This window comes from Xenopus laevis, chromosome 3L, assembly GCF_017654675.1.
Source record: "Xenopus laevis strain J_2021 chromosome 3L, Xenopus_laevis_v10.1, whole genome shotgun sequence".
NCBI lineage: Eukaryota > Metazoa > Chordata > Amphibia > Anura > Pipidae > Xenopus > Xenopus laevis.
This window is the reverse complement of record NC_054375.1, coordinates 139,515,583-139,526,498: the sequence shown is the minus strand read 5'-3', so window position 1 is coordinate 139,526,498 and position 10,916 is coordinate 139,515,583. Positions and strand designations below refer to the sequence as shown.

The window sequence follows — 10,916 nt, the reverse complement described above, 5'->3', positions numbered from 1 at the left end:
TATGTGACTCAAAGATATCAAATTGTATGAATTTAGACTAAATCCGGAATTCGGTTCGGGATTTAGCCTTTTCCAGCAGGATTTGGATTTGACCGAATCCTTGTGTCTGGCCGAACCGAATTTGCATATGTAAATTAGGGGCAGGTAGAGAAATCATGTCACTTTTCGTCACAAAAGAATTTTCCTGTCCTGCCCCTAATTTGCATATGCTAATTCGGATTCGGTTTGGTATTCGGCCGAATGTTTCACCAAGGACCAAATAGTGGATTTGGTGCATCCCTAGTTTAGAGGAAGGGTGACCTTGGCCTACTGAGCGACTACTGGGAAACAGGAGGTGAGAAAATGAAACCGATTCATTTTTAAAATGTACATTTTACAAAAGCAGTCAAATATAAAAAAAAAAAAATCTATAGCAGACTGTACATTATTTGTAATGTTTGGGTCCAGTACATTTTAGGATTCTACTTTAAAAAAGTGAAAATCTCTATAATAGGGGCTTGCAGAGACTAATGTGTCCATACTCTATGGCCATATTTATATATGGAAACCTGAAAGCTCTTGGGTACAGAAAATGAAGATTCCACCAAGCACCGGACACTTGTGGCTAAATCTGGCAGCAGAGCTGCAATATGTGCACTGACAGTGTAGGGAAACGCAATCTGAAGTCTAGGGCAGCACCAGACCATCATTTGTCCCTGGATACACCAATGCTTTGGTTCATTAACTGTATGTACAACATGCTAAAGAAGCAATGATAAAGAATAAAATTTGCCTGAATGTATATTTCATTAAGGAAAATGGAAATTGTCTGATATAAAACACTTTAGGGGTTATTTATTAAACTTGAATTTATCTGGTCAGGCTTTTTGGGACAAAAACTTTAATTTTTCTTCGGAAAAAAACCCAATTTTTTCTAGATTTATTATACCCCGATGCTGCAATAAGCCCGAATCTGAAAATCTGCCATCTCAGACTTGTCGAGTCAGCGGGAGATGCCGCTATCCCAATTTGAAGATATCGTGGTTTGCGTTGGGTTTAACCCGATAATCAGATTCATTCAGGGTTTTCGGGCAAAAACCCGAAAAAACAAGTGATTTGGGACACAAGTCCGCAAAAAAACAAATGATCGGGTTTTTTCCCTGATCGGATTTATTCTAGTTATTTCATTAATAAATAAGGCAAAATCAGGTTTGCTCTAGATTTTTTTATTTTAATTATAAGAAAAATTAGGATTTTATTCAATAACCCCCTGTATGTGTGGAGATCCATCTTTGCATTTTGTTACTGCTCAGCAACGTAAAAGACCTACACTGACCCTATGGTGGGTCCACTTGGGAACTGACTGATCACCTTTAAGACTATGAATGTCTTTATTAAAAGAATGTTAAATTAGGCCGAATGATGAACTAAAAAATCAGAAAACTTCAAAAAAGTCAAGTTTTTCAGGCAATTCCTAGCAGAAAAATAATCGGAAACCCCTCTAAAAGTCTGAGCTGATTTAAAAACAGTCCAATTGGGCTCTATAGGACCTTGACAACTTTTACTTGACAAAGTTTTGCATTAGAAGTTTTTGTGGTTTTTACAATTGATACATCTTGAACATTTAGAGCATTTAAAAAAAAATGGCAAAACCATGAATTTTTAGAGACTCGTGGAAACAAATCTAAATTCATTTGTTAGTAAATGGGCCCCTTTGATTCTTTTGTACAGTTGGCCGATCCTGTTTCCCAAAGAGCGACATCTATTGTTGCCCAAATAGCAGAGACTTTTGTCCTTCAGAGGTAGAACCGAAAAATATCACACCCAAATATCTATTTGTACTAAAGCTGCCATATCTTACCCCTTTGAACCGCTTATAACGATAATATATTTATTATTTAGTAACTATTTCCCATTATTACAGACTAAATCCATGGTTTACAAACTGCTAGCCATACAATGACTGTGCCCCACAAGTTGTTATTGTGCTACATACAGATACTTATTGACTCATAGTCTTTGTCCAGTTGCTTCTCTTCTGTCTCAAAACCTTCTGCAATGAAACAACCATATTGCCAAATACCCCATCCCAATATACAGAATGTGATGATCTTCAAAACTTTCTGCCCAAAGAAAGATTTCCTCTTCTTATATCCAATTGCCACATGAAGTCTAAAACCCAAAGATCTGCTGGTATTGTAAACATTTCAGATGCTGTAATAAAAGGCGATTTGTAGTAATTGTTGCAACTCCCTGAAAGAATTAAATCTGCTTCTGCCGCTTTGATTTTTTTAGAGTTTATTTCAGTGAACCTGGTCGTTGTTACAGTGAAGAGGTTAAATGGTGCAGGGACACACCTTTAGGGTGTGAGTGATGGTGTGTTTGGTGAGAAAGGTCATTTAACCTAATTGAAATCGATAAGAAAAGGTGTAACACAGACACATTGCACTCCAAGCATCTACAGTATCGCCATTATTAACAAGTTTTTATCATGCGCCAACATATTTCACATTTCTCTACAACAAAGAGAGTGCCAAACATACAAATTACACACTGATCATTAGAGGAGGTAATTACCATTGCTTCAGGCACAAGATCAAGAGCATTTACGGCCCATGCACTTAATGAGTTTAAAGGAGAACTAAGTCCCCCAATAAGAAAAGCCCCTACCTACTACTCGTCACATACTTTATTACCGATGAAAGTGTCCTGAATACATTGCTGATGTATCGGTGCAGAGTAAGGGCCGAACCCTAATTTACATATGCAATTTAGGGGCCGGTAGGGAAATCCCATGACTTTTTGTCACAAAACAAGGAAGTACATTTTTCCCCCTTACCACCCCTAATTTGCATATAAAATTAGTATTCAGATTCAGTTCGGTATTCGGCCGAATCTTTCGCGAAGGATTCTGGGGTTCGGCCGAATCCAAAATAGTGGATTTGGTGCAGCTTAAGGGCTCTTACTGACGAGTGTTTTTACCTGCGCTCCCCTGCGTTCGGCCGAGGGGAGCGCAGCAATAGACGCATTACATTTTTTCCAATGGGGCTGTACTCACACAGGCGCGTGTAGGCGCTGAACGCAGGAAAAATGCAGCACGTTGCGTCTCAACCTGCGTTCGGCGCCTACAAGCGCCTGTGTAAGTACAGCCCCATTGGAAAAAATGTAATGCGTATTCCTGCGCTCCCCTGCGGCTGAACGCAGAAAAACGGAACGCAGGGGAGCGCAGGTAAAAACGCTCGTCAGTAAGAGTCTGAATAGAGGTGGAGGTGCTGTTTTGGAAGGTTTAATAACACCTCGAAGCTCCAATCATGCTAATACAATTAATACCTAACTTAATGACATCCTTGCTGATTATGATAAACAGATTATGCTGATTGGAGCAACATTCCAGAGGATATATATTCCCTAAAAAAGATCCTATTTACAAGTCATTCTGAATTGAGAAAGCCAGTTGGTGAAACGTCTTCAAGAACAGGAAAAAAAACCACAGCAAGTCCAGTTGATTTGACTTATTTCTACAGAAAAATACCATGACTGGACGAATGAGAATCTTCACAAACAACATGCATCTTAGTGACAGATAATGAAAACACAAACCATCTTATTTTGTGAACGTGAAATATATTTTCTGTTAATTTATCTCCATATTATCTTAAATTAAAAGAAATGTAAACTAATTACAGAAGAGCAAGAATATTACACGTGGATTTTATGTGCAGTTTTAGTGTCGTAACTTCATCTGCCAGTCAGTGAGGCGACCAATTGAAATCACCTTATGAACAGAGTCTCTATAATATAAACGCAGACCATGTCAGTGGTTGCAGGTAGTCATCTGGCTTTTTTATGAGGTATTCTTTGAAATAAGAAGAGTAAAATCTACAAAAAAAGAAAAATGCATTAATGGCACATGACTCTCTCTTCTGATGTTTCTAAGAAAGCAGTTCAGTTCGACTCAGGAGTACAAGACAAGCTGCTGCTGGAAGTAAATAGTGCCCCCTACATGACTTTCACCTTAAAAGTACTGGTAACCACCTGTCCCATTTTGACCCAGACAGCCTGGTTTTCAGAAGGGCTTCCAGGGTCAAGATTAGGGTTGCCACCTGTCCTGTTTTGACCTGGACAGCTCAAGATTTTTGAAGGGCTGCCTGGCTCATAGGATTCCCTATGATTGACACAGCAATCAGCCAATCGTTGCATCATAGCCCAGCCCCCTGACATCACTGCGGCCCGTGGACATCACTACCCCGTCCCTCCATTTCATGACCCTGCCCCTTCTGCATCATAACCCCGCCCCTGCCAGTCTCCACCAGGCTAAAAGGTGGCAACCCTAGTCAAGATAGCCCATTTTTCCAAATAAGAAAAAAACAGGGACGGATACCCCTTGATTGACATGGTAATCAGCCAGTCACGTCGTAACCCTGCCTTGTGACGGCTCTCGCCCTAACCACAAGATCACTAGCCCGCCCTGTTGCATCACTGAGCTGCCCCTGTGATGTCAACGTCCCGCCTGCTCCCTGGATCATTGGCCACAGAAAGGTGGCAACCCTGGTAGTGATGAGTAGGCAAACCCGATACCCGCCAACTTCGTATCCCCCATTCCAGGTCCGGGTTAAGCTCTTCTGCCTCCTCTCCCCGGCAAATGCCCCTAACTTTTTACTTACCCCTCAATGCAGATTCAGGGATCGGAGTTCACAACAGCCTTCTTCCGGTTCTTTGGTAAGCTGAGAATGAGACCAGTGGAGTGGCGCATGTGCAGTTGGAGCAATTTCCCTGTTCGCGACATCTGCACATGCACCGAAATTGACAGAAATTGCCAAAGCACCAGAAGAAAACACAAAAACCCGGAAGATGGCTGACGTCAACTCCGATCCCTGAATCTGCACCGAGGGGTAAGTAAAAAGTTAGGGGTATTTGCCTGGGGTAGCAGCTAGGCCGGGGGGAGGAGGGAGGGGGTCTATGTGGGGTAGGGCGTAAGGTTTTTTTTAATAAGGGGTTTGTTTCTCCTTTAAAGATGTTGTATGCAATCAACAGGTGCTGTGAGTGGTGTGGCCACCTGGGGGAGGAGCCAAGGGAAGCAGGAAACAGGAAGTCTATGAGGTACTTGCAGAGGGAGGGAGAGTTGAAAACTCCTGTGAAAAAAACTGTGCTATTAGACTGAAAAGCCTAAATGTGGCTAAAGTTTTAACGAAAGACAAACACTTTTTATGCAGCCGCCAAACAAACCAGCCTGTATGGTTAGTGGAGATTAACCATCTGTATTATGTACTGTTGAGATGTTAGAAAAGCTCTGATGTGAATAAAACAGATGGATTTCTGTTTAAAGTTAAACCCTGGATGTTGCCGCCTTTTATTTTGAGAAGTTTTTGCAAAGACGACCATTGGAGGGGGGTTGTATACTGGTAATCTAATTTACCTTGAAATGACCAATTTATGGAGTCGCTTCAATCTCCCTCAAGTAGTAATACCTATAGACCTTTCATGATTAAAACTACCCTGATAGTGGCGATAATTCCAGCGTTCCCACTGTGGCCTGCGCCTAAACAATAACACACAAAATTTTGACACTGAGTGCTGAAAACGACACCATCTCATACTATTTTGACTGCAACTTCTAAATCAAAGCACAATTTTGTGTTTTAACCCATTATTTTGTATACTACAAGCCAGTGGCATAACTAGATGTTACTGGGCCCCACAGCAAATTATTTTTCAGGTCCCCAAAATGTCTAGAGGTTGACCTGTTCTTACCGATATTTATTTAACTTCTATATGAATTACGGCCAGAGCTGGGCCAACCCAGCCAGACGCCCTAGGCAACCTGGCCGGCCACGGTGCCGGCTGAGTGCGCGCTCGATAGCGCATGTGCAAAACTGCGCTCCAGCCCGCATGTGCGAAGCTGTGTTCCACCACGCATGCACGAAGCTGCGTTCCACCGCGCATGCGCAAAGCTGCATTCCAGCAAGCATGCACAGAAACACATTTGAATAGAAGCGGCAGTCGGGTAGAGACGGGACCGGACATGGGGTAGGCGACAGAGCAGGTACGTGCCAGGCACCCCTCCAGCTTTGCGCCCTAGGCACGTGCCTACTCTGCCTACCCCTAGTTCCGGCCCTGATTACGGCCTCATGGGACCCCTGTACCTCCTGCTGCCCCTGCAGCTGTAGGGTCTGCTTCCTCTATAGTTACACCCCTGCTACAAGCTGACTAGCACCATTACAGCACCGGCAACAGGCCAGTACTGCATGTTTGACAAGGCACACAAAGAAGGGATGTTGCCATATACTATCTTTTAGAGACGGACCTGCTCAGAAGCAACTTGTCCCTGGAAATTAATTGCAATCAGAGGCAGGCCCAGTTGGCCAGCTCACCCCCCCTTCCCCCGTTGCACGTGCATGCGCAGGTCGAGGATCGTGCAAGCCGAGTGGTAGTGAGTCTGGTCATGGGGTAGGCAGAAGAGGTACTTGCAATCGTTGTGCCCTGGGCAGCTGCCTCTTCTGCCTACCCCTAGTTCTGGCCCTTAATGTTGGCAATCATGTGGAGTCTATTTTCATTGCATATCATTGAAAATATGATTTGAATAACACAGGGTTCTTTTGCAGTAAGGAGTTTGATATATTAGGATATAAATATGAGGTCAATGAGTCAGTGATGAAGTCCATTTCCTCACCTGTTACTTTAAATTGTTTTCTATAGGTGACTCCATCTTACAATAAAGAAACACAGGCTAAAATGAAAGAATAACGGGAAACATCAAGTTAGTAAGTTACCTTTCTGTAAGTATTTCTAAATACCCATTGCTGTACTAATGCCCCTGTGACACACCTTGTGATCTCCCATACAGACATCTGCTCCGATCCGGTCATACTGAACATCATTCTTCTCATCCTTAACCTGCAGACCAACAGGCGAGTGAAACTGTAACTTTTAAGAGATACTGATGCACAGCACAAAATAGGTAAAAGGTTTTTATGAAATGAGATTGAAGAAGAAATAATCAGCTGAATGTATGTGCTGTATATTAGAAGGGCACAGTGTTATGTTTTGGTAGAACACCACACACAGAACAAAAGGCAATGAAGGGAAAGAACCTGTAACAGGAGAGCAGATGTAAAGTGTGGAAAGTGCAAAAAAGGAACAAAATTGAAAGAGGACAAGAAGAATGAGCGCAAGAGTGAGAGTATCATAAACATGTATAAGTAAAAGAGAGCAGAGAAGGAGAATGGCATGTCAGAAAAGCAGGGCAGGATTTACATAGTGGGCGCCCCTAGGCCCACTGCCGTCGCCCCTGTCCCTCCAGGGGGTCAGGAGCAATGGGGATTGGCACATGGGAAATGTAAAAAATTATTTTATCTCCAGCGCATCCCCAGTGTTTTTGAACCAATGTGGGTGTGGTTGGGCAGCATGCCGCCCCCCTAAAATCCTGCCGCCCTAGGCCCGGGCCTAGGTGGCCTTTCCACAAATCCGGGCCTGCAGAAAAGACAATAGTAATTAGATAGGAAACAGTTGGTGTGTAATGGGAAAACTAGGAAATATGACTAAAAAAAGTCAAGAGTCGGCAAAAAAGATGGTAAGAGTAGGCACGGGTCTGACCTTGTTGAGGAGGGCTCTGGCAGAGTTGGACATGAGGACACGATCACACCAAGCAGGGCAGCGTGTGCCCATGAATTCTGATGGTCTTGAGATGTCCTCGCTGAATGGGTAACTGGTGGGACAGACAAGGCTTCTTTAGTATAACAGACATTGCCTTTCATAAATACCCCAAATCTTGAATGATGTACTTGTTGGAAAGTGAATTTACCTGGGAGGAAAGGAGATTTGCATCTCAGTGAGTCTACTGAGGAAAGGGAGAGGCTCAGAGTCAAACTTGTGCAGCTGTAGAAGAGAAAGAAAAAATCACTTCTTCAAATCAGCTTATAATAATTTCCTGATAGCACAAGCTGTGGAGCGTATATGCAGGAACACGCACAATGTCTTGGTACCGTTGGCCCAACCAGTCATTCCAGTGCCATTGCCCTATACCCTGCCAGAATGTTGTCATTACATGGCTATGTTAATACTATGCAATTGACTTGAAAAAGTGGACCAGTGTTTGAGGCATTCTCTATAAATTGACAACAATCAAATGTTTTCTTTTTTATTATTTTCCCTGCTTTAGAATACAAAATAATAGAAATCCCTCTAAAACACCTTCTGGAGTCATGTTGCATACAAATTATTTTACATTGTTATCAGATACCTTGGATCAAATGCATATTCCAGAATCCAATAACCCTCTACAAATGTATTTGCCTTGGTCCCAACACTTATTGTTTTTCAATATGTTATAATGCATTTGGCTCATAACATGATTCCTCACCTCTTCTATGTTGTTCTCCTGGAAAATCTCCATATTCCTATGGTCAAAGACTTTATTCTTAATAGAAAGCTTCACCTGCAGAGAGGGGAAAGGGACTGGTTAATTAGTCCATGGGTCAGTAAAGGAAGGAAAAAATGAAGGGAAAATAAGCAATAAAAGGGGAAGAGTGGACAGTGTTGCAGAAGGAGATGGGAAGGAAAGGAGTAAAAACAAAATTGTTCAATCACCTCTCCCTCTTGTTCATAAAGAACAGTGTCTTTCTCTGTCATTTCCCTCTGAGTCCAACTCTGTGCCTGAAATAGAGACCAGCTGAGTTTTGAATCTTCAAGGTTATTTTTCTTAAAAACTAAAAATTTGGAGTTAACTAAACTTTTTTACAGATTTATTACACCCGACCTTGGAAATAAGCTTGAATCGAAAATACACCTGTCAACAAGTCATGTAGGAGTCAATGGCAGAGGTCCCTTGAACCATTTGAAGAGGTTAATAGCCTTCATGATGTTCGAGCTTTTTTTGGAGGATTTTGCCCTAAAACTCGATCAGTTTGAGCAATTCAAGTTTTTTTTACCAAAAACTCGATCGATTCGAGTTTATGGGTTGTTAAATGGAAAAACTTGAATCAGCGAGTTTGGGATTGAGTTTTTTCTTAAATTAGAAACCATTCCAGTTGTGAGTTCGAGGTCTAAAAAAAGTCTAAAATTCAACCTTTGATAAATAACCCCCCAAATGTAGCCTGGTATATAAACTACCATTAATGTACACAGCCTTTTGATTACATTAGCGTATTAGGAAAACATGTTACTATGTGATAAACTCGCTTACCCTAAAAAAATATGTATGTAATTATTGCAACTTAGTGCACTGAAATTAAAAAGTAGAAGTGTAGTTTAAGTTCTCCTGATAAGTCTAAGCTCTCCTGCTCTACTGTCCAATTTAATCATTTATCTAGTATTCTTACCGATATGAGGCTTTTCAGGTCCAAACGGAAATTAAAGTCTCCAAACAGGAAAAAAGGCACTTCTGAAGTATCTTGTAAACTGTTGATGTAGGGGGAAAAAAAACACAATAGATTAACTGTGTGTGGCTGTCTCTTGACGGAGAATCAAAATAGGCCCTGGTATTTCAGGTACACAGAGGCCCAAAACAGTCCCCTTCAGCCCAATACATAGTAAATGTCTATGGCAACATACAACAGCCCCTCTGGCCATTTGCCAGAACCCACAGATTGCCAGTCCGGGCCTGGTGGCTGATTTGTGGCTAGGGAAGGCATTCCAGTACTCATACTTAATGTACCTGTCAAGGACGTATTTCAGGGCTTTGCTGCGATACATGCTATAGATGGAAGGGGAATGCTCAAGAGAAATGAGATTTGAGGCATCATGGAAGAGGTGAAGGTTCACCAGATCAAATGTCCTGAAAAAAAAAATTGAATTACAGCAAGGGCAAACTGTGGGTATTATGAGCTTGGCATTGTATCAGGTCATCAAGGGCTGTAATAAAGTTGGAGATACATGTACCAACACACATTCACAAATAAGAAAAACGTACCCACTTTCTATTCATTCCCGTGGGATTTTTAGAAGCGTATACATCAAGGAGCGAAAGTTAGAGCAAACCATTTGATAAACACACTTCCATAAATCCCATAAGAATGAATGGAAAGTGGGTTATGTTTTTCTGTGATGAGCTCTAATTTCACACTTTGATCAATCTGACCCTAATTGAATTGGGATTTATTAAATAGGGGTTACAACATTACAGTATCGCCAGTCGTTTTTTTTTTAGACTGGTAGTATTTCAAGGTCAGAGCAGAATAGATTTAGCCATGATTAGTGGATAGGGAAAAAAGAAAGGACTCTAAATTCAGTCCCTGCCCCGGGGGAGGAGTCTAAAGTCCCTATCACGCTATGGTCAGTTTTATTAAGAGCCAATTGAACTGTATGTTAGCCTGAATGTTTTTGGAGTGTGGGTTAAAGTATTTTTGAAAGACCAATGAGCATGAAACATAAACCGGTTTATTCAGATAGCGCATAGCTCCATGGGTCATATTTCCCTTTACTTTTACACCATGCTTGGAAATCAGATAAGATAAATGTGATGAAGCAAAGGAGAGCCACTACAATAGACTGCTGATGCACATACAAACCAGAAATATTATTTCACATGTGCAACAGGTACAAGGTCCTTCTTAGTTGGCTTCCTGGCTATTCAGAACTGGCACTAATCCCATGATCAACCTTTAAAGGGGAAGTTCACCTTTACATTCAGGGGCAGATTTATCAAAATGTGAATTTAGAGCTTAAAGGACCAGTAACATCAAATTTTATTTAAAAAAAAATTGTTAGTATACAATTAAAAAATAGCACAAAGACAAATTAAACTTTGAAATCACTAAGTCTTTATTAAGAAATAACTTACCGAAACTCCGCTTGCGCTCCTCTTCAGAAAAGGCAATCCGGCGATCCATCGTTTCAAAGTTTAATTTGTCTTTGTGCTTTTTTTTTAATTGTAAACTAACAATTTTTTTTTAAATAAAATTTGATGTTACTGGTCCTTTAAGCTCTAAATTCACATTTTG

General features: G+C 41.3%; 1 protein-coding gene across 1 annotated transcript in view; it reads right to left on the bottom strand.

The window, feature by feature from the left end:
* Positions 1–3,616: 3,616 nt before the first annotated feature.
* The window catches only part of inpp5a.2.L (inositol polyphosphate-5-phosphatase, 40kDa, gene 2 L homeolog), a 48,661-nt gene continuing 41,361 nt past the window's right edge, over positions 3,617–10,916 (bottom strand). The window contains exons 9-17 of the mRNA XM_018253541.2: positions 9,632–9,751; positions 9,297–9,375; positions 8,566–8,631; positions 8,339–8,413; positions 7,781–7,854; positions 7,573–7,684; positions 6,805–6,873; positions 6,650–6,706; positions 3,617–3,858 (exon numbers count right to left, since the gene is read on the bottom strand). Of these exons, the coding sequence (XP_018109030.1) occupies positions 6,653–6,706; positions 6,805–6,873; positions 7,573–7,684; positions 7,781–7,854; positions 8,339–8,413; positions 8,566–8,631; positions 9,297–9,375; positions 9,632–9,751 (649 nt within the window). The 3' untranslated portion in view covers positions 3,617–3,858; positions 6,650–6,652. The remainder of the gene's footprint in view (positions 3,859–6,649; positions 6,707–6,804; positions 6,874–7,572; positions 7,685–7,780; positions 7,855–8,338; positions 8,414–8,565; positions 8,632–9,296; positions 9,376–9,631; positions 9,752–10,916) is intronic.